The sequence below is a fragment of the Astatotilapia calliptera genome, chromosome 16 (genome assembly GCF_900246225.1).
Source record: "Astatotilapia calliptera chromosome 16, fAstCal1.2, whole genome shotgun sequence".
Classification (NCBI taxonomy): Eukaryota; Metazoa; Chordata; class Actinopteri; order Cichliformes; family Cichlidae; genus Astatotilapia; species Astatotilapia calliptera.
Window position 1 is genome coordinate 35,225,197 of NC_039317.1, and position 22,822 is coordinate 35,248,018.

The 22,822-nt window shown below is 44.4% G+C and overlaps 1 protein-coding gene across 6 annotated transcripts in view; it reads right to left on the reverse strand.

Annotated features, from left to right (window-relative positions):
* LOC113007498 (titin-like) overlaps window positions 1–22,822 on the reverse strand; it is a 175,484-nt gene that overhangs the window by 45,662 nt on the left and 107,000 nt on the right. For all 6 annotated transcript variants that reach the window (XM_026144120.1, XM_026144123.1, XM_026144122.1 and 3 more), the window contains 39 exons: window positions 22,372–22,671; window positions 21,655–21,969; window positions 21,425–21,573; window positions 21,049–21,199; window positions 20,667–20,948; window positions 20,267–20,569; window positions 19,801–20,103; window positions 18,804–19,085; window positions 18,450–18,637; window positions 18,247–18,358; window positions 17,729–18,031; window positions 17,257–17,565; window positions 16,740–17,021; window positions 16,353–16,652; window positions 15,776–16,069; window positions 12,720–15,689; window positions 12,307–12,627; window positions 11,882–12,166; window positions 11,476–11,781; window positions 11,179–11,342; window positions 10,770–11,010; window positions 9,427–9,702; window positions 9,007–9,306; window positions 8,582–8,884; window positions 8,203–8,502; window positions 7,787–8,074; window positions 7,348–7,650; window positions 6,779–7,081; window positions 6,357–6,662; window positions 3,916–4,203; window positions 3,452–3,742; window positions 3,087–3,374; window positions 2,700–2,982; window positions 2,278–2,585; window positions 2,072–2,176; window positions 1,540–1,737; window positions 1,152–1,448; window positions 474–1,061; window positions 77–379 (listed from right to left, as the gene is read on the reverse strand). In XM_026144120.1, coding sequence (XP_025999905.1) covers window positions 77–379; window positions 474–1,061; window positions 1,152–1,448; window positions 1,540–1,737; window positions 2,072–2,176; window positions 2,278–2,585; window positions 2,700–2,982; window positions 3,087–3,374; window positions 3,452–3,742; window positions 3,916–4,203; window positions 6,357–6,662; window positions 6,779–7,081; window positions 7,348–7,650; window positions 7,787–8,074; window positions 8,203–8,502; window positions 8,582–8,884; window positions 9,007–9,306; window positions 9,427–9,702; window positions 10,770–11,010; window positions 11,179–11,342; window positions 11,476–11,781; window positions 11,882–12,166; window positions 12,307–12,627; window positions 12,720–15,689; window positions 15,776–16,069; window positions 16,353–16,652; window positions 16,740–17,021; window positions 17,257–17,565; window positions 17,729–18,031; window positions 18,247–18,358; window positions 18,450–18,637; window positions 18,804–19,085; window positions 19,801–20,103; window positions 20,267–20,569; window positions 20,667–20,948; window positions 21,049–21,199; window positions 21,425–21,573; window positions 21,655–21,969; window positions 22,372–22,671 — 13,488 coding nt within the window. The remainder of the gene's footprint in view (window positions 1–76; window positions 380–473; window positions 1,062–1,151; window positions 1,449–1,539; window positions 1,738–2,071; window positions 2,177–2,277; window positions 2,586–2,699; window positions 2,983–3,086; window positions 3,375–3,451; window positions 3,743–3,915; window positions 4,204–6,356; window positions 6,663–6,778; window positions 7,082–7,347; window positions 7,651–7,786; window positions 8,075–8,202; window positions 8,503–8,581; window positions 8,885–9,006; window positions 9,307–9,426; window positions 9,703–10,769; window positions 11,011–11,178; window positions 11,343–11,475; window positions 11,782–11,881; window positions 12,167–12,306; window positions 12,628–12,719; window positions 15,690–15,775; window positions 16,070–16,352; window positions 16,653–16,739; window positions 17,022–17,256; window positions 17,566–17,728; window positions 18,032–18,246; window positions 18,359–18,449; window positions 18,638–18,803; window positions 19,086–19,800; window positions 20,104–20,266; window positions 20,570–20,666; window positions 20,949–21,048; window positions 21,200–21,424; window positions 21,574–21,654; window positions 21,970–22,371; window positions 22,672–22,822) is intronic.

Below are 22,822 nucleotides of genomic sequence, written 5' to 3' on the forward strand. Positions count from 1 at the left end.
CCAAAGCTGTTGTTATATTGTTGAAATATTATGTCAGAGTCTGGTAGCCTTTTGCTTTTCACATCTATTTACTTACAGGCAACAACTATTGTCCTGACAACCATCGATGGTTCACTTGGCTCACCAAACCCAGCTCTGTTCTCAGCAAGAACACGAAACTCGTACTCCACATCCTCAGTGAGACCTGTGACTTCAAAGCTGAGTTCAGTGATGGATTTCTTGGATGCTCTGACCCATCTCATGCCTTTTTTCTCTTTCTTTTCAACACAATAACCTATGATGTCGCTTCCTCCATCTTCAGTTGGTCTTCTCCAGGTCACAGTGGCTGAATGTCCATCGACTTTTTCAACCTCTGGTTTGGAAGGTGGACCAGGTGGACCTATGTGGATCCATAAAAGAAATATATTGATGAATCCAAATATTTAGCATTCTTCTTCCAGATATACTGTAGAACAAAAATAAATGATACATACCAAATCTATCTACCATTTTAACTGCCTCAGAGTGTGATGGCTCACTGGCACCATACTGGTTAACAGCAGAGACTCTGAAGAAGTATTCATTGCCCTGGATGAGTTTGTTGGCCACATAGTGACAATCAATAATGTTATCTTCTAGGATAGTCCAGAGCAAACGGCTGGTCTCCCTCTTCTCCAGGGTGTAATACTTGATAGGAGAGCCTCCGTCTTCAGTAGGAGCTGTCCATGTAAGAGTCACTTTTTCTGAGGATACACCACTGCACTCAATGGGTCCAGGAGCACCAGGAACATCCAGAACTTTGACCTTCACAGTTTCCTCCTTTACACCAAAGGGATTACTGGCAGTGATTATGTAGTCTCCAGAGTCCTTCCTGCTAGCATATTTGACCGACAAAGTGGAGGATGTGGCAGTGGTCTCAATTTGAACAAGATCTGAGGGTTTAAAGTACTTTCCTCCCTTTGACCAGCAGGAGGTTGGTGCAGGTTTCCCTAAAATGCTTGTGGCAGTGATGACGATAGTATCGCCAGCTCGGACAGTCAAGCCTTCCATCACCTGAGCATCAATTATAATGGTTGGCGCAGCTGATGGAGGACAAATGGAAATTTTTATTTTTATCATGCTGCCTGAAAACATTCAGAATGGTTTTAATATAGATTTATATCTCATCTTACCATATTCATCTGTGCAGATAATGGTATCTGTCTGCTCAGAGGGTGGACTGAGAGCGCCCGCAGCATTCTTTGCCCGAATTCTGAACTCGTATTTGCAGCCCTCTTGCAATTTAGTGACAGTGAATGCAGGTTCCACAACATTCACATTGTTTGCCTTTACCCAGATTTTAGAAGGCAGGTCTCTTTTCTCAATAATGTAGCCCGTCAGTCGGTGGCCACCGTCAAACTGAGGTTCAGTCCACTGGAGGGTCACAGTGCTCCTTGTAATGCTGATCACATCTGGTTTACCAGGTGCATCTAGCGGTATAGATATGACAATAATGAATGTATTGTTTTATATTTGAAAATCATTTTTGTAAAGATGTTTGTAATTTTTTCTTTTACTTACCAACGGGGTTCAGGGCCACCTGTGGATCAGTGGGGGCACTTGGTCTACCAATTCCAGCCAAATTAATTGCCATCACTCTGAACTCATACTCCAGACCTTCAGTCAGCCCAGTGACTTTATGTTCTCTCATCTTCAAGGCAGCTGGGCTTGCCCTCTTCCACAACATACTGTTTCTCTCCTTGAACTCAACATGATAGCCTGCACATATTACCAAAGCAAAATAAACCAAAGTTGACATATAAATTGTATCAAGAATATCGGGACAGAATAACATAGTTGTTGATAGTTCAATTAAATTCAGTTTTATTTATGTAACCCAAAATAACAACAACAGTCATCTGAAGGCACGTAAAGACCCTACAGTTATACAGAGAAACCTCGACAATCAGACGATCCCCTTTCAGGGGAATCATGCTCAGGGAGGAGCGGCCATCTGCAACCGGTTTTGTGTTAGGAAAAGAAGACAGGGCAAAAGACATGCTGTGGAATTGAGCCAGAGAGGAGGTTGGTGAAATGTTAAAGCAGACCATACCTGTAATAGGAGATCCTCCAGTCTTCCTTGGATCAGTCCAGGCAAGATAAGCTGAATCATGGCGCATGCTCATAATCTGAGGAGGAGCAGGAGCATCAGGAACATCTGTACAAAAATAGTGATGAAGAGTGATTAGCAGTCCAAAAAGACAAATAAATATTGAATAACAACACAATTCAGCCTTTGAAATAGTATACAGTACTTACTGAATGGATGTTTGGCTACAATCGGCTCAGATTTGAGTCCTTCGCCGACCCCATACTTGTTCTCGGCACATACTCTGAAGATGTATTCTGTGCCCTCATGAAGACCAGTTACTCTCATGGTGTTGGTCTCCACAACAGAGGACACAGTCACCCACATGTTTGTGATGGAGTCCCTCTTTTCCAGGATATAGTTGGTAATTTCAGAGCCACCATCATCCTTGGGAGGACCCCACTTTAGTGTGGCACCATCAGCAGCAACATCTTTGAACTTTACTGGTCCTCCAGGAATGCCAGGTTTACCCACCACCCTAATAAGGAAAAAGGATAATTTTGACATTTTTTATGTGTAGACACTGTTGTATGGATATGGTGAAATTCATTTTGAGGAAAATACCCTTTAAATGCCATTACATGATCCTTACCTGACAAAGATGGTGGACTCTTTGCTTCCAGCACTGTTTCTCAGCGTGATGGTGTATTTGGAAGCATCAGTCCTTTGGCAGTCCCTGATGAGGAGGGTGGTGTTAACTGCTGAGGACTCTGCACACACTCGGCCAGTGTCTGTCAGGTCTTCATCATCTCCCTTCTTCCAGGTTACCTTGGGTGTAGGCTTGCCAATAATTGGGATCTTCAGGCGGACGGTACTGCCTTCCTTGGCAATGTAGCACATGTTGGGCAACTCCCTCAAGTCACAACTGGGAAGAACTTTATAGGAAAGGAGCAACTACTTAATATATCCATATTTAAAGACTTTATGTGCTTACTTATTAAGTTATTTGTCTGAATGTTTCATAAAAGGGGATACTTACTGATCTGGTCCTTGGCAACCACTTTCAGCTCCTTGGGAGCACTCTCTCCTGTGTCATTCACAGCTTTGACTCTGTAGGTATACTCTCTATCCTCCACCAGGTCCTTGGCACTGTACTGCATATTCTTAGACCTCATTAGCTCCTTGTATTTATCCTCACCATTGAGAACCTCAAGTACATAACAGATGATGCGACTACCACCATCAGTGAGGGGTTTCTTCCAGCTTAAAGTGCAAGAATCCTTGGTAACCAGCAGGGTCTTGAAGTCCATGACAGGCCCAGGCTCCTCTGTAAAATTAAATGTAATTAGTATGACAGTTGGAGAAACAAAATCCAAGTACATAACCTGTTATGATCCAACCCACCTGTTGCTCTGACTGAATCATCAGTCTCACAGAACTCTCCAGTACCCAGCTGGTTAACTGCTGCCACTCTGAAGCAGTAGGACCGCCCAGCATCTAGGTCTGGAACCTTGAATGATGTCTTATTGCAGTTGGTGGAAACGGTAGACCAAGCCTTCCTCTCAGTGTCACGCTTCTGTACTATGTAGTGGGTAATTTCAAAGCCACCGTCAATCAGAGGAGCATCCCAGTAGATGGAGGCACTATCCTTACATGTGTCCTTCACCATTAGATTAACTGGTGGTCCAGGAGTGTCTGGAAAGATAAAACAACACTTCATACTAATGTTTTTGTTTTTTGTTTTTTTGTAAAATTGAACTAATCAAGAAAATAAGACTAACCATTAGTGACTAATATCAATCTGACTTGACTATAGTCACTGCAAAATATTAATGCATTTGTTTAGTGAAATAACTTCCTGTACTGACCAAAAACTTTGACAACGATGGTATACATCTTCATGCCAGCTAAGCTGTCCAAGCTCAGAATGTATTTGCCAGCATCATATCTGTTCACTTTCTCCACCATCACCATGGTGTCAACATGGGTGGATTTGATGATGATGCCCTGACGGTCTTTAATGTTAGTGTTCATCTTTGCCCAAGTTATCTTGGGAGTGGGACGACCCTTGATGGTGGCATGCAGTCTCATGGTGGCACCAGCACGTAGCTCCAGGCCATCCTTCAGCTTTGCACTCAGTTCTGCCTCAGGAGCAACTGTACAAACACAGAGAGAGAAGGATTTCATGAGTATGTTTAAGGAAAGTGTCTGCTTTATACAGGGAGTGCAGAATTATTAGGCAAATGAGTATTTAGTCCACATCATCCTCTTCATGCATGTTGTCTTACTCCAAGCTGTATAGGCTCGAAAGCCTACTACCAATTAAGCATATTAGGTGATGTGCATCTCTGTAATGAGAAGGGGTGTGGTCTAATGACATCAACACCCTATATCAGGTGTGCATAATTATTAGGCAACGTCCTTTCCTTTGGCAAAATGGGTCAAAAGAAGGACTTGACAGGCTCAGAAAAGTCAAAAATAGTGAGATATCTTGCAGAGGGATGCAGCAGTCTCATAATTGCAAAGCTTCTGAAGCGTGATCATCGAACAATCAAGCGTTTCATTCAAAATAGTCAACAGGGTCGCAAGAAGCGTGTGGAAAAACCAAGGCGCAAAATAACTGCCCATGAACTGAGAAAAGTCAAGCGTGCAGCTGCCAAGATGCCACTTGCCACCAGTTTGGCCATATTTCAGAGCTGCAACATCACTGGAGTGCCCAAAAGCACAAGGTGTGCAATACTCAGAGACATGGCCAAGGTAAGAAAGGCTGAAAGACGACCACCACTGAACAAGACACACAAGCTGAAACGTCAAGACTGGGCCAAGAAACATCTCAAGACTGGTTTTTCTAAGGTTTTATGGACTGATGAAATGAGAGTGAGTCTTGATGGGCCAGATGGATGGGCCCGTGGCTGGATTGGTAAAGGGCAGAGAGCTCCAGTCCAACTCAGACGCCAGCAAGGTGGAGGTGGAGTACTGGTTTGGGCTGGTATCATCAAAGATGAGCTTGTGGGGCCTTTTTGGGTTGAGGATGGAGTCAAGCTCAACTCCCAGTCCTACTGCCAGTTTCTGGAAGACACCTTCTTCAAGCAGTGGTACAGGAAGAAGTCTGCATCCTTCAAGAAAAACATGATTTTCATGCAGGACAATGCTCCATCACACGCGTCCAAGTACTCCACAGCGTGGCTGCAAGAAAGGGTATAAAAGAAGAAAAACTAATGACATGGCCTCCTTGTTCACCTGATCTGAACCCCATTGAGAACCTGTGGTCCATCATCAAATGTGAGATTTACAAGGAGGGAAAACAGTACACCTCTCTGAACAGTGTCTGGGAGGCTGTGGTTGCTGCTGCACGCAGTGTTGATGGTGAACAGATCAAAACACTGACAGAATCCATGGATGGCAGGCTTTTGAGTGTCCTTGCAAAGAAAGGTGGCTATATTGGTCGCTGATTTGTTTTTGTTTGTTTTGAATGTCAGAAATGTATATTTGTGAATGTGGAGATGTTATATTGGTGTCACTGGTAAAAATAAATAATTGAAATGGGTATATATTTGTTTTTTGTTAAGTTGCCTAATAATTATGCACAGTAATAGTCACCTGCACACACAGATATCCCCCTAAAATAGCTAAAACTAAAAACAAACTAAAAACTACTTCCAAAAACATTCAGCTTTGATATTAATGAGTTTTTTGGGTTCATTGAGAACATGGTTGTTGTTCAATAATAAAATTATTCCTCAAAAATACAACTTGCCTAATAATTCTGCACTCCCTGTATAACGTGAAGTCACAAAGTCTGAAATCCTGGTTGTTCTATTTTCATCTGTCTTGGTCATGATCCTCACAACTATGCGTAATCTGCCTTTGTCCAGGAGCAGTTATTTTTATGTTGTACTTAAATTATTTTGTAGATGTACTACTTAATCGTGGTGATCGGGGCTCAAAGAGTTGGGAGTTCGCCTTGTAATCGGAAGGTTGCCGGTTCGAGCCCCGGCTTGGACAGTCTCGGTCGTTGTGTCCTTGGGTAAGACACTTCACCCGTTGCCTACTGGTGGTGGTCAGACAGCCCGGTGGTGCCAGTGTCCGGCAGCCTCGCCTCTGTCAGTGCGACAGTCAGTCAGTGCGCCCCAGGGTGGCTGTGGCTACAATGTAGCTGCCATCACCAGTGTGTGAATGGGTGGATAACTGGTTGTGTAAAGCGCTTTGGGGTCCTTAGGGACTAGAAAAGCGCTATACAAATACAGGCCATTTACCATTTAATCACTGTTTGTCAGAATTAAAATATATGCAGCCTGAAAATACATACCAACGATGTCCTTGGCAACATGTTTCCCAGGGACTTCAACTGGTTCACTAAAGCCAATCTTGTTGACAGCAGTGATGCGGCACTGGTATTCTGACTTATGAATGAGGTTTTGAATGACGTAGTGGGTCTCCTGCAGGTTCCTTGGGACATTACAGCGGATCCAGTCTTTGGTGTCTGTCCTCTTGCACTCCACCAAGTATCCAATAATGGGGCTTCCACCATTGTTGGTGGGGGCAGTCCAGGCAAGACTGATGGTGCTGTGGGTGGTGTCAGTCACACTGGGATTCACAACAGGTCCAGGAGGAGCTAAAAAAGAGAAGATTGACCCAGTTTAGGTTATATATACATTTAAGTACATATAAGTTCAAGTAACACAGAAAGATCTATGCAGAGTTATCAGAGCTAATGAAGTTACGACTCACTAATAGGATTCTGTGCAACATTGCCAGAAGAAGGCTCGCTGGGTTTGCTGGGCCCAGCCACGTTGACAGCAATAACTCTAAACTCATACTCGACTCCCTCTGTGAGGCCTGTAACCTCCAGACTTCTTTCTGTCAGTGGCTTGCTATTTAACTTGGTCCAATTCATTTCCTTGGTCTCTTTCTTTTCCAACATGTAACCCAGGATAGTGGACTTTCCATCATCTGCAGGCTCCTTCCAGCTAACGGTCATACGGTCCTTGGTGACATTGGTGATCACTGGGGCTTCACAGGGGCCAGGGACAGCTGGAAGTGACACCAAAGGTACGACTTTAGATGGTATTTTTTTTAAAGGAAATTTTATATATGCCATTCAACATGGAAATGTTATGAAAAGAAGCTCTATATGATAACAGAATATTGTAATGATGTTAAGCTGGTTTGATGTAACTACTTGTCTCCTTATCTCACAGGTTTAGACCTAGTTTAAATTATTGATTGTTACAATTCTCCAATACCATAAATCCTTTCTGTGATATATGAACTCAGACAAAATTCTAGTAATGACTCACTGAATGGGTTCTTGGCGATGACAGGGCCGGTGATAAGAGGGTCTCCAACTCCCCACGTGTTCTCAGCGCGGATTCTGAACTGGTATTCATGACCTTCAATTAACTTTGCCACAGTGAACTCAAGGATGTCACCCTTGATTTTACCTGCAACCTGAGCCCATTCAGGTCTACTGGTTTCACGCTTGTCCAATATATAGTTGGTGACTGGGGCACCACCATCCTTAAGAGGAGGTTCCCAAGACAACTTGATGCTAGTGGCAAACACCTCAACACATTTGTAATTTGCAGGAGGACCAGGTACATCTGAAAAAACCAATCAGCTATTTGTGAAAATCATGTTGAAGTTAATATAAAATGTAATATTAAACATTCTAACTCCAACTTGGATCTTTAGTTTCAACATATATTTTTTTTCCTCATAGAAAGTTAAAGATCTTACCTAGCACAATGACCTGGATCTCAGCACTCTTGGAGCCACTGGCATTCTCAGCCAAGATGGTGTATGTTCCTGTATGCTCCTTGGTGACACCTGTCATTTCCAGCTGAAAGTGATTTCTTTGGTGGGTAATAACCTGGCCTTCACCTGACTTCAGATTGTCGTCACCTCTCTTCCAGGTCACTCTGGGCATGGGCTTACCGAACACATCAGCCTCCAGGAGGATTGTAGTTCCAGCCTTCACCTTCAAACCCTTCTGCATCCTGGCATTGAGCTCCACCCTTGGAGGAACTATATTTAATGAAAAGGAGGTAAATGAACACTTAGCTCAAAACTGTCGTAGAAAGATGGTGTTATCCTGACTATTATAGTAGGCTGACTAGTTTATCAGGCTATATGGTATTGTCAAAACTTCTAACCATTTTCAGCACACACGAGGACAGGGTCTGTGGGTTCTGAGGGACTGCTCATGTTGACAGCAGTTTTAGCAATAACTCTGAACTGGTACTGCAAGTCTCTCTCCAGGCCAGTAACTGTGTACTCCTCCTTAGGCACATTCTGGCTACTTGTGTTGCAGCGTATCCAAGTGTCTCCTGGTACCCGCAGGGCCTCAACATAGTAACCAATGATCTTGCTACCTCCATCATTCTTAGGACGGGTCCAAACCAGAGTGACTGAGTTCTTGGTTACATCCAGGACTTCAGGTTTACCTGGAGTGTCTGTAGTGCATAACAGATAAATTAGTTTAAATAGAATGAATGACCTATTCTAATCTAATATGAAGCCAGTTATACTTACCAACGGGTGTTCTTGCAGTGAAAAAGTCAGTCTTCTTGCTTGGTTTGCCCTGGCCAGCGCGATTAATAGCTGATACTCTGAAGGTGTATTCCAGGCCCTCGATGAGGCCAGCACATGGGTACTCAGTGCTTCGAACAACAGTGTCATTGGCCTTCACCCACAGCAGACTGTTCCTCTCTTTGCGCTCAATGTAGTAACCCGTGATGGGACTGCCTCCGTCACTCTCTGGCTTATCCCAGGCCACAAACATACAGTCTTTGTTGGTCTTGTTGATGCGGCAGTTAAAGGGTTCACTTGGAACATCTAGTGACAGTAAACAAAGTTAATCTATATTCTGTACTGCAAACCAGTTTTCAATTATATAATTGACCAACTCTAGGCATAAACCTTAATCTCTACCAAGCGGCATATTTAGGTAGACCTACCAAAGGGGAACTTTGCAACCATCCTGTCGGATTGAACGGGGTCTGATACGCCAAAGCGGTTCTCAGCACGGATGCGGAACACATACTCCTTCCCAGGGATAAGCTTTCCCAGCCTGCAATTAGTCTTTGGGCATGTAGAGAGAGCAGTCACCCAGTCGCCTCTACTCACATCACATTTCTCCACCACGTAGTTAGTGATGTTGCTCCCTCCATCCTCCAGAGGTTTATTCCAGGATAAGGAACAAGCATCAGAGTCAATATCGCTGATCTCTACAGGGCCCTCAGGAGGCCCGGGTATATCTGAAATACACACGGTTACAGTTACACCAATCATGTTCTTCATCACATTCATGCTTTCTGTTGCTGAGGTCAAATATGCAAATTCTTTTTTAAAATTTATTATTATTTAGGGGCACTGACCTCTGATGACAATCTTCATGGTCTGGGTCACCTTTGCAGTGCTGTTCTCAGCCACAAGGCTGTACTCTCCAGTGTCAGTCCTTGATACGTCTTTGATGATCAAGACACACAAGTTGCCTGACTGATGCACAGCCAGGCAGCTAGATGGAACCACGGCTTTTTCGCCACGCAGCCACTTGCAGGTTGGGGTCGGTTTTCCTGAAACCACTGCCTCCACTCTAAGCTTGGCTCCAGCTCTAGCACTTGCTGCCTCTGGCATGACAATCTTTGGTTCCACTGGAGGACAGGATGTGAAAAGACATTACTCTGGGATGCAGAAAGCAGCTTCTAATTCAGCACTAATATATATATATATATATATATATATATATATATATATATATATATATACATACATACATACATACACACACACACATATATGTGGATTAAAATCACAACAACAGTCACCTCAAGGTGCTTTATAATGTAAAAATACAATATTAGAAAGAATCCCCAAAATCAGATTGACTGAGCACTTATTGACAGAACCAGGCTCACAGAGGGGCAGCCATCAGCCAGGACTGTTTGGGATGACGGAAGGAAGAAGACAGCAGAGTGAAGCAAGACAGCAGACAGAGCCAGAGTTTAAAAATGACTAATGATTAAATTAAATGAAATGATTAAATATAAGAGGGTAAAAATATAAGAAACACACAGTGAGTGAAGAACACCCAGTGCATCGTGGGAATCCCCGGCAGCCTACGTCTATTGCAGCATAACTAAGGGAGGATTCAGGGTCACCTGGTCCAGCCCTAACTATATGCTTTAGCAAAAAGGAAAGTTTGAAGCCTAATCTTGAAAGTAGAGATAGTGTCTGTCTCCTGAATCCAAACTGGAAGCTGGTTCCACAGAAGAGGGGCCTGAAAACTGAAGGCTCTGCCTCCCATTCTACTTTTAAATACTCTAGGAACAACAAGTAGGCCTGCAGAGCGAGAGCCAAGTGCTCTAATAGGGTGATATGGTGAGGAGCAGAATTTTAAGTTTGATTCTGAACTTAACAGGATGAGAATGAGAAGAAGCCAGAATGAAAAAAATGTGGTCTCTCTAGTCCTAGTTACTACTCTCCCTGCGGCACTGTGGATCATCTGAAGCCTTTCAGGAACCTTTTAGAGAAACATGAAGTAATAAATGTATGAAAGAAACCAGTCCTAGGGTGAGCCTCACCCCTCAGCCTGAATTTAACAAGCAGTTAAAAAAGTGAAAGGATGGTTGAGTGTTTCTAAATATTGCAAATTGCAACACAAATGGCCACAGTGTGACAAATTATCAATAAAACTAGTGTTTAATTAGACACAACTTACACATCTGTTCCTTGATCTCAACAGGGTCTCTGGTTTCAGTGAACAAGCTGAGACCCATGATGTTTTTGGCAGCCACTCTGAACTTGTACCTCTTGCCCTCCTTCAGTCCACTGATGCTGACTGTCAAACCTTTAACTGTAGTATAAGCGTTCCACACTTCCTTTTCAGGCTCTGGCTTCTCTTCCTCCTCTATAACTGGTGGTGGTGGAGGTGGTGGAGGAGCTTCCTCTCCTTCAGGAACCTGCAGTAAATTATATAATTAATGAGTAGCAAAACTATATGAGAGAATATGCTCGTGTAAAAAACCCCAGCAAAAGTAAATACTATATATGAAACAATTTCACATTTAGAAGAAATCAAAGTTTATTGAAGCTTTTTTGAACAGAATTAGTTTTGTGACATAACAAACCTCCACAGCTGCTGGTGGCTCTGGAGGAGGTTTGACCTCAATGTATTCAATTACATAACCATCAATCTTGGCACCACCGTCCCCTGCAGGCTTCACCCACCCGACCAAAGCACTGTTCTTTGTGATTTCTAGGACTTCAATTTTCTGACAAGGATCTGGCTTGCCTATAAAAACAAAGTAAAACACTTGTGTTCAATTGTTTGCTGTGACTGATGAAACATCATATCTGTGTTTAACGGGTAGCTATCAGTTGTGGCTGGGCTGTTTGTGTTGATGTAATTAAGACATGATACGTACTGACAGGATCAGAAGCCAGGTAAGAAGTGGGTGTCACTTTGGGAACCCCAGAACCATACTCATTGACAGCTGTGACCCTGAAGTAGTATTCTGTTCCTGGCATCAGATTGGTGACTTTGAATGGAATCTTATCGAGTGCTACTTCGGCCTTGACAGTTGCCCAGGTTTTGCGGTCAATCTCACGCTTCTCAACAATATAATGTGTGACGTCACTGCCACCATTGTTCTCTGGAGGGCTCCAAGACAGCATTGCTGATGTCTGTTTGATGTCTGTAGCTTCCAGATTCATCACGGGTCCAGGAGTGTCTGTTATGATATTTGGATTATTTTATAACTTCACCAAAATAAAAGCATTTTTAATAAACTGTATGGTAGCTGCATGAATTTCTTAATGACCAGGACTTACCCAGAACCTTCACATTGACAAACACAGCTTTCTCTCCAGCAGGATTCTGCAGAGTCAGGCAGTATTTTCCAGATTCATCACGTGTGCTGTTGGGAATGACCAGGAAGGTCATGGTGTCAATGATGTCAACTTTACCCTTCCTGACCACGTTGTCAATACCCATCCTCCTCCAAATCACCTTTGGAGGTGGTCTGCCTCTGATGGTGGCACATAATCTGATGGGACAACCGGCTCTTACGGTTAATCCCTGTTTTAGGTTGGCATCCAAGTCTATCTCGGGTGTCTCTGTTGGAAGAGTAACAGTGGAGTTATCTTTTAATAGCAAGCATAGATCACATTTTATTGTAAATTCACTGTCCTCGAGTCTAAATACATTTTCTGTTACACTTTACGTGAATTATAATTAAATTCAATTACGTCCTCACCTAGAATCTCCCTGGGAATCACGGCGCCTTCCAGATTGCATGGCAGGCTCATGCCCACCTGGTTCTGAGCTGACACTCTGAATTCATACACAAGGTTCTCATCCAGACTTGTGACTGTGAACTCGCATATGATCAGCTGAGCTGCCACGTTGCACCTCTTCCAGCCATCTTCACCTTTCTTAACAGATCCCTTTGCCCTCATCTCCACAACATAACCAATGATGGGAGCTCCGCCATCTGACACCGGCTTGGTCCATCCCAAGGTGACTGTGGATTTGGTGCTGTCCACAACCTTCAAGTTAGTAGGAGGTGCAGGTGGCTCTGTAATAAGAGAAGAACGGTTTGTGTAGCCATTGAGACTTTCTAGACTATCAACATTAAGCAGAATGTAAACATTATTACTAGCAACATACCAACTGCATCCTTAGCAGTGATTGCACGTGAAGCCTTGCTTGGGTTGCTGATGCCAATTTCATTCACCGCCTTCACTCTGTATTGGTATTCATGAAGTGGAAGGAGTCCAGTAACTGTGAAACGAGTTCCAGGAATTGGATCCTTGTTGACAGGAGACCACTTAACAGCATGCTCCTCTTTCTTCTCCAACAGATATCCTGTGATTGGCTTTCCACCATCTTTCTCTGGCTCTGACCACTGAACAGTCATCTCCTCCTTGGCAATCTTGATGACCTCTGGTGCTTCTGGAGCACCAGGTACACTGAACTGCGTTCCAGCAACAATAGCTTCACTTTGTACTGCTGGTCCAGAGCCCATCTTATTCTCGGCTCTAACTCTGAACATATACTCATTACCCTCAATAAGACGAGTTACCTTCGCTTTGTTGGTGATGACAGCATTGGAGTGAACAGACCAGACTCCCCTCTTGGTCTCACATTTCTCAATTATGTAGTTGTAGATATCACAGCCACCATCATCCTCTGGGATTTCCCAGGCCAGATGACACCTGTCATTAGTGATACCGGATATCTTGAGATCCCTGATGGGGCCAGGTCTATCCAGTACAATGACCTTGGCATGAGCAGAGCATGTTCCTGCATTGTTGGAGGCAGTAACAGCATATTTGCCACTGTCAGTGCGCCTTGCTCCAGTAATCAGAAGTTTAGAGAAGTCTGCACCACTTTCGATTTGAAGCCTGGGGCCCTTCTTAATCTCCTCTGTGCTTTCATCCCTGGTCCATTTGATATCAGGCTGGGGTTTGCCCGTCACTGTTGCCTCTATAGGAATGGAGCCTCCTGCTTTCACTATAAGGGTTCCATCCAATTTAATCTTGATCTCAGGGATCACTAACTGTTCCTTAACCATGACTTCAGCTGTGGTAACCCAGTTGCTTTCACCGCCCTCATTCTTAGTCTGAACTCTGAACTGGTAGATCTGGTTTTCGATACATCTGTCGGCCATGAAGTAAGTCTCCTTGATGGCACCCTTGTGAAGCCTCTCCCACTCATCAGCCTCCTTTGGTTTCTTTTCAATATGATAACCCAGATTACGGCTACCACCATCATAATCTGGCTTCTTCCACTTCAGGAAGCAGAAGGTCTTGCCTATCTCAGATATATGGAAGTCAATGGGTTCACCAGGTTTCTCAATGGGATCAACTGCCAATACAGGTGTCTTGGTCTCAGTGGGTGGACCAGTGCCAATCTTGTTCTCTGCGCTGACCCGGAAGAAATATTCACAACTTTCTGTAAGAGGAGCCTTTATCAGACGCTTAGTGCAGTCATTGGAAACCACTGTCCATCCTCGCTGGCTGGGCTGACGACATTCAATAATGTACTGCGTGATCTCAGTTCCTCCATTGTCTTCAGGGTTCTCCCAGGAAACCATGCAGGATTTCTTGGTCACATAAGCCACTTTTATATTCTGGCAAGCTCCCGGTGTGTCTAGGACATTGACAACAATGGCAGCCTGTGCCTGCCCGCTGCTGTTCTTAGCCACAATAGCATATTTACCATAGTCTGATCTGACTGCATCGTTTATGATGAGTTCACACAGTGGGTAGTTGTTGTTCATCTGTGTGCGCTTATCCCTGGCCAAAGCTCTGGCATCCTTGGTCCAAGTGATCTCTGGATCGGGTCTGCCTTTGACTCTAGTGATCAAACTGATAATCTGACCTGCTCTGACTGTCACAGAGTCACGGCATGACACATCAACAACAATTTCAGGTGGTACCAGGATGTCCTTTGCCAAGATAGTCTGAGGTAGCTCCTTGGGTTCACTGTCTCCAACCTTATTGGTGGCTCTGATGCGGAGTCTGTACTCTAGTCCTTCGATGAGGCCTGGAACTCTATAGGCACACATCTTGACAAGGTCTTTGTTGATTCTGTCCCACTGGGCAGTTCCTGACTTCTGAGCCTCAATTACATACCCCAGAATGGGACTACCTCCATCTCTTGTAGGCTTGGTCCAACAGATGTCAGCATGGGACTTACTCCAGTCTTTCAGTTTAAGATTACCAGGGGGGCCAGGTTTGGTGATGGCTCGGGTGGCCTTGATGGGATCAGAGGTAAGCGAGGGCTCACTGATACCAGCAATGTTTTCTGCAAATACTCTGAACTCATAAGTGTTCCCTTCAAATAAGCCAGAGACTCTATATCTGAGGTCGAGAACAGGTGTTTTATTGACACGGATCCACTTTCCTGTCATTTCTCTGCGTTCAACCACATAACCACTGATAGGACTTCCTCCATCATAGTCAGGCAGGCTCCATGACACTGTTACAGCATTCTCTGTTATATCAGAACATTCTGGTAGGCCTGGTGGGCCAGGAGGGTTAAACATGTGTTTGGCAATAGTTGGAGGACTCTCAAGTGGAGCACCGATACCAATCTTGTTCTCCGCACGCACACGGACAATGTACTCACGGCCTTTCTCTAGTCTGGACACCTTGGCTCTGGTCACTGTGCCACTGGAGCTAACCACAGACCAAGGCTCCCATGGTTTTTTCACATCCTTCTTTTCCACCACATAGTTAGTGATAGGTGTTCCACCATCATCCTTTGGGGCTCTCCATTGGATCATCATGTAATCAGGGGTGACTTCCAAAATATTAATGGGTCCAATGGGTGGACCTGGAAGATCCAGGACGGTCACATGAAGGGCAACAGTTTTGCTGCCTGCAGGATTTGACACAGTGAGTATATACTCTCCAGTGTCTGCTCTCTGGCACTCAGGGATACTTAGGGTGGTTGTGGATTCAGCTGACTGAATGTGATAGCGGCCCTCAGATGTGATCTCTTTGCCATCAGTCATCCATTTGGCAGTGGGAAGAGGGATTCCCACCATCTTGGCTGGAAGAGCAATAGTGGTGCCAGCTTTGACAATGAGACCCTCAATAAGCTTTACATCAACTTCAATAGTAGGTGGCACTGAAAGAGAGTAACAGAGCAGAAATATTATAATTATTTCAGGAGAATGTTGAGCATTTACAATACAGCAAAGTTATGCTTCTTACATGTTTTCTCCTGACATGTGACAGGGACACTGGTGTCGGGACGGCTCACGCCAATGGCGTTCTGAGCTTTGACCCTGAAGCGGTAAGTCTTGCCCTCCTCCAGACCTGTGACATGGGTGTGATTGTTGCTTACGGTCTTGAAGGTGACCCAGTCAGTCTGACCCTCTTCTTGGTGCTCCACAATGAAGCCAGTAATTTCACTTCCGCCGGTGCGGTCAGGCCACTCCCATGCCAACCAAACCTCTGTCTTATCTGCATCAGTATGGTGCAGGTTCTTGGGTGGGCCAGGAGGATCTAAAGTATCCAGGAAATAAGAAATTAATTGCTTTTTAATGCTTTTTATTGATGGGATTCAAATGTATAAATTTACAGTTACACTTTTAAAGTTTCACTTTATTCTAGTTTTATTTATTTAGCGCCAAAAACAACATTTGCCTCAAGACACTTTTTATTGTAAGATAAAGACCCTACAATAATGACATGGCATACAACTATCAATTTACCAAAGTAGCTGAAGAATCACTATTTAAAAGTGTGTCAAATTAGACCACGTCACGCAGTAATGACTTTCACTTACAGAGAGGATCGACAGCCTTGATGGGTGTTTTGGTCACTACATAATCACTCCTGCCAAACTGGTTCTCTGCAGCTACCCTGAACAAATACTGGATTCCTTCCATCAGGTACATGGCCATCAGACTCAGTTTCTTATTGGCCGCAGCAACAGGTACCCACTGCTCAGCAGCCACGTTCTTCTTCTGCACGATGTAATGAGAGATGACGGCACCGCCATTGTCCTCTGGAGCCTTCCACGTGAGGTAGGCAGACTCACTGGTCACATCAGAGATTGCCAAGTCCCTGGGAGGAGAAGGCTTGTCTAGCGGAAACAAAAGTTTGTGGTCAAGTAAAACTCAAATATGATCTGAACTCAATAATTCATCGTATTAACAGAGAGTGAATTTACTCAGCACAAGCACAGCAACGGTTGCTGTCTTCTTTCCAGCAGCATTCTCAACAGTGATGGTGTAGTTGCCAGAGTCTGCACGGACGCACTTCGGGATGAAGACTTTGCTGCCAGTGGCAGTAACAGCGACGGTGATGTGAGCAGGAACGTCTGCATCGTTCTTCTTCCAGCTGACTGTGGGCGTCGGCACACCTTTGATGGTTGCACTCAGGGTGATGTCAGTGCCCAGCATGGCCAGGTGGTCACGTGCCATGTTGGCATCCAGCAGCAACTCTGGTTCCTCTGTGGAGGCAAATGGAAAAAAGTTTACAGAATTTAGTAAATGTAGGGGGAAAAAGGCAGAAAGCCCTGGCAGCTAAGCAAAAATGCATTCAAATGATAAATCTTTAATACAATTGAAAATATTGTAACATAATTTGTTTATTTTGCACATTTCTATATGTTTCTGTATTTAAAGAATATGTTGTTCAAAAAACTTAAAATACAGAAAAAAAACAAGTGCAACTGATTCTATTACCAAGCCTGTCATGGACTTTAATGGTGTCCTTGACATAAGCAGGATCTGATTTGCCGGCAGCATTGACAGTGAAGATCCTGAATTTGTACTCGTGTCCTTCAGCCAGCCCTGTCACCACATAGTGGAGGTCAGGGCACTGCTCTGGGGTTTCGTTGGCTTGCATCCACTCTACGGCACCAGGTGTCTGGTACTCCACAAGGTATCCAAAGATTCGTCCCCTCCCGTCGTGGCGTGGCATCTTCCACTTCAGGCTGACGGAGTCCTTGGTCTTATCATAGGCCTCGGGGGTCACAGGAGGACTGGGGCGCACTGTGATAAAAAAAAAAAAAAAATCTGAAACGCTTTCTTAATCCTAGTAGCAAAGATGGGCACCTAAAATATTTGTAACTTTATGGCAGGGACCTTTTATGCACAAGGAACACCTGAGTATAGTACTGTTTTTACAAATATTTAATGTCTTTGACAAACTAACCAATAGGGTCTTTGGCAAGTATGGGCTTGGAGGGGACACTGGGATCTCCAGGTCCGAGCTCATTCTCAGCCATCACCCTGAATTCATACTCGCAGCCCTCCACTAGATCCTGGACTCGATACTGAGTGGCTGGGTACAGTGGGTCTCTGGTGACCCTGGACCACCTCTTGGCTGTGGTCTCTTTTTTCTCCAGGATGTAGTTGGTGATGGGCTTTCCACCATCACGAGGCCGGTTCCACAGCACTAGAGCATTGGTGCCATACACCTCCCTGACTGTTGGCATTTCAGGGGCTTCGGGGACTCCTGCAGGAAGGCAGCAAGAGCAAACAGACACATAGGGAACGACATTTGGTAACTTTGAGCATACCAGTTATTTGCAGATCATTTATCATTTTTCTTTTGCTGTTTTTTTTGGTAAATTCTTCATACGTCTTCCAGTTAAAAAGAACATTTTTTCTCACTGGTAATTTGACACCTCAAACTGGAACAGCAAAAAAAATAGCACTCCATGAACGTACTGAAGAGATCTTTGGCTTTCATCTCCTCAGATTCCAGAGGGTCGCTGATACCGTACATGTTCTCAGCACAGATTCTCATTATATACTCCCTGCCCTCTGTCAGCTTGGGGATCTGAGAAGAAACAACAACATGTAAGCATCTCTCAACTGCAGCAAACCTTTAACAGGACCTCTGAACATCTTGTAGAGCCACATCAGCCTACTTTGCATGTGGTCTTGGTGGTGGCAGATGTTACTGTGGTCCAGGTTTCTCTGTTGATGTCTCTTTTCTCAATTATGTAATTAGAGACATCAACACCACCACTGTCCAAAGGAGGCTTCCAGGAGATCACCATGTATTCCCTGTGAACCTCCTCAAACACCACTGGGCCAACAGGAGGAGTCGGGCGGTCTGGAGGGCAGAAAGAAAAGACAAAGAGAAATGAGTTCTCTGTTGTGTGATCACGCACTCCCTGCATTATTTAGAAAGCTTGTATTTCAGTCTGCTTGAAAGCAGTAAATGTAAAATAAATCAGTCATTTAGCTGCTACGTCTCTTTGAGATCTGTGTTGACGTACCAACAACCGTGATGTTGCAGACTCCCTTCCTGGATCCGGTACTGTTCTCTACAACGACCACGTATCTGCCGCTGTGTTCACGCTCTGCCTTCATCAGGCCCAGCGACATGGTGGTTAGCGTGTTCTTGAACATGATGTGTTTGTCAACTTTCAGCTCCTTGTCGTCACAATACCACGTGATGGATGGAGGTGGTTTACCAGTATAGCGGCCCTGCAGCAGGCAGCTCTCCCCCACGCGGATGATGATCTTATCGCGGAAATCCAGCTCAATGGTGGGCGGCTCTGTGAAAACGGAAAGCATCATTTTTAATATTTAATACATTTAGGATGATCTCGACATTTCTGTTTTCGATTTTGCCTTACTGGGAGTAAGAAACCACACTGGCATGTGGAGTCTGATAAAAAAAAGTAATTTTATTCAAAGTACTTTTTTTTCATTTGTTGTTCCTTCTTGTTGTTATTTTTTCTAATGGATATTTTCTAATACGAGTGATGCTGACCATTGAATTGTCACTGCTTTCAGTAATAATGGTTATACTTAGACTATACTGTTTTTTTTTCACTGCTTCTCCATGTTGGCTTAGTGTTAACATGGTGCAACATGTTGTGTTGCTGTTCATCTCAGGTTGTGTTTACCTAATTTAAAGACCCACTAAGAACATTTTATTATGTAACGTGAAAAAACTTTTATTCTGACTGTATTTTTGGAGCAAACTGTGTAACCTGATGAAGACGATCTGTGAATCCAGAAATGAAATTTCAATTCAATATTATTTTTATATTTATATATTTATTTATAACAGTTTGCTCAGGTTGCTTTATATTGTATATGACAAAGAAGTGGCCTCTCACAGAGATCTTCTGACATGATGTTCCTCATGGAAATCAATCATTTCACTGTTTTTCATTTTTATTTTTTGTTGATGACACTGGCATGTTTTACTGAACCCTGTTCGCTGCCAATAATAATGCAGTTCTAATATGGACAACCGCTTACCCAGCTCGTCCTTGCAGGTGACTGGTTTGGTGCAGAAAGACGGTTTGCTGGGGCCAACCTCATTGACAGCAATGACCCTAAACTCATAGGTGTCACCCTCCCTGAGGCCATCGTAGGTGTATTTCCTGTCCATCAGGTGCTCCTTTGTCAGTCTAGTGAATTTGTCTTTGCCAATCATGCGTGCTTCCAGGATATACATAGTGATCTCTGAGCCACCGTCATACTTGGGCGCCTTCCAAGCAATGCTGATCAAATCTTTGGTGACCTTGGTGACTTCCACCTCCTCTGGTCGGTCAGGAACACCTACAAAACAAACATACAAACATTCTTCACATCTGAAGACAGGAACTCGCTTAGTGATTTAGATTTGTACTCTTGGTTGGATCAGATAACCTTCTTCATTTCTTTAGTGCAGTAAAAGACCTCTAGTGTCCAATGGCCACTATGTTTGTTTAATTAAACTCACTGATGGGTTCCTTGACGACAATCTCAGCTGCAGTCTCCAGAAAGGGTCCAATACCGATGGCATTCTCTGCAGCTACTCTGAAGAAGTAGGCCTTTCCAGGTGTGAGGTCATGAGCCACAGCGTTCTGTCTGCTGGCGGTGTAGGACAGCGACGTCCAGGCTTTGCGCTCAGCCTCACGTTTCTCAATAATGAAGTTGCTTATAGGTGAGCCGCCATCATTCTCAGGGAAGAACCAGTTGATTTTGCAGGAGTCACTGCTCAGGTTCTCTGCAACTAAGGGGATGCCTACTGGCCCGGGAACATCTAAGAAGGACACAATCAAACGTAATAAATACATATTTACAATTTCTGTGGGTTTTAAATGTCCAACAATTCCATTTTAATGAAAACAGTGTGTTACCCAGAACTTCCACTGTGATCTTCTTTGTCTTCTCTCCTCCAGCATTTTTGGCGGTCAGTGTGTACACACCAAGGTGTTTCCTAGTGCAAGGTTTGATGACAAGAGATGAGCTGATGGCTGTGGTCTCCACTTTAGCCTCAGGAGGCAGTGCAGCTCCATCTCTACTCCAGGTGACATCGGGGGATGGCTGGCCTGACACGTAGGCAATGATTCGGATCACGCCGCCAGCGTGGACCACTATTCTTTCTTTCACCGAGGCATCCAAGTCGACCTCAGGCGCAACTGGAAGGAAGAAACTCAGTAGTCTATTCCAAAAGGACTCCATATAGGTCTTTTAAGTCATTGCTGGGAGAACTTTGACTAAATTAGCGGACCGACTTACCAATTCTGTCATTCACTTCGAGAACCTCTGGGACTTCTCCTGGCTCACCATTGCCAGCAGCATTGAAGGCAATCACTCTGAACCTGTATTTACCACCAGTCTTCAGACCAGTGATCACAAACCGGGTGCCACGGATTTCCGTGTCCTTGGCCTAAAAGACATGAAAATGGAGTGGATCTAACAGACAGACGAATGTTTAAATGGTTTATTCTAATAAGACACTAAGGCTTTGTGCTTCATGAGAAGTTGCGGTTTATTCATGTTGGGTTGGGACCTCATGAAATGATTTGGCTTCTTTTGTTTGCTAAGTTTGGCCTCATGATAGATGTGCCAGTCAATGAAGTTATCAGATGTTTGGTTTGTAGAACTGTATTACCTTGACCCAGGCTTCAGTGCCCTCCTCTTTGTGCTCCACCCAATAACCAATGATCTTGGAGCCTCCATCCTTCAGAGGAGGAATCCACTCCAGGTCCACTGTAGACTTTGTCCAGTCAGAAACCTTTGGGGTTGGAGGAGATGGCGGCGCTACAGGAGGAGACAGAGGTGGTTAATATTGTGTCCTTAAAACCTGTATGAATTCTAGTGATTTCAGAGTGTAATTCTTACTGATAGGGTCTCTGGCAAAGATGGGGTCAGTGGGAGGGCTGGCAAGTCCGGGCCCTGCGGCATTGATGGCAGAGACTCGGAATAGATACTGGGATCCCTCAACGAGTCCGCTCACCACAAACGACTCGCCCAGGCCCATGGGACGGATCGGGTCGCGGGTGACACGGGTCCAGCGTTTGCCAGTTGTCTCCTTGCGTTCCAGCCAGTAGCCAGTGATCGGGGACCCCCCATCGTCCTCAGGTTCTTCCCAGTTAACGGTCATGGAGTCCACGGTTACGCTGGTAACTGTCGGCTTTTCAACCTGACCAGGTGCAGCTGCAGGTGCGCAGACACATAGCATCAAAGGTTAGAGGATTAGAAGGCCTGATGCAGGTCGTACCCGTACATCTTTTACATTTTGATCCTCACTTTCACTTTTAAATAAGAACATTTGATTTGATAGTTTCGCATGACTTGTTAAAATCTCACAGCTATTATTGTGCTGATGGTTAAGAATGACTAAAAGATGGATTACTGCTTGGTATGTTTTCTGAGTGTCATCCTCTATTACAAAGCCCTCCTGCTGTCGTTTAGCATAACAATGCAACAGAAGATGTGAAAAGAATTATATTATTGCATGCTGTATATGAAGCTTCCTTAAACGTGACTGACTTTAAATCGACCCATTAATGGTTTCATAGCTTTGTTTGCTGCTGAGAGTCAGATGGTTAAACTCACTGTAGAGATTTCGGGCCACCTCGGGCTCACTGTCCAATGGCTCTCCGACTCCATACTTGTTCTGTGCCATAATGCGGAACACGTACTCATGTCCTTTCATCAAGTTCTCCACTGTCCAGATCCGCTCTTTCGGCTCACTGGTGACAGGCACCCAAGTCTTTCTGTTGGCCACCCGCCTCCAGATGACGTAGTTCGTGACTTTGGAGCCACCATCGTCCTTCGGCGGCAGCCAGGAAAGCGTGATCTTCTCAGCTCCAATCTCCTCAAACTTAATGGGAGCAGAGGGAGGACCGGGACGGCCTGCAGGCACACAAAATCAAGACTCAAATAATGCTGTGGAAATTATTCTGGTGAACGATAACTGTAATTCCAGCAATTTACTCCACCACACCGACTATCATGAAAATAAATAATTAATATGAAAGTTAAAATAAAACATGAGATATTTTAG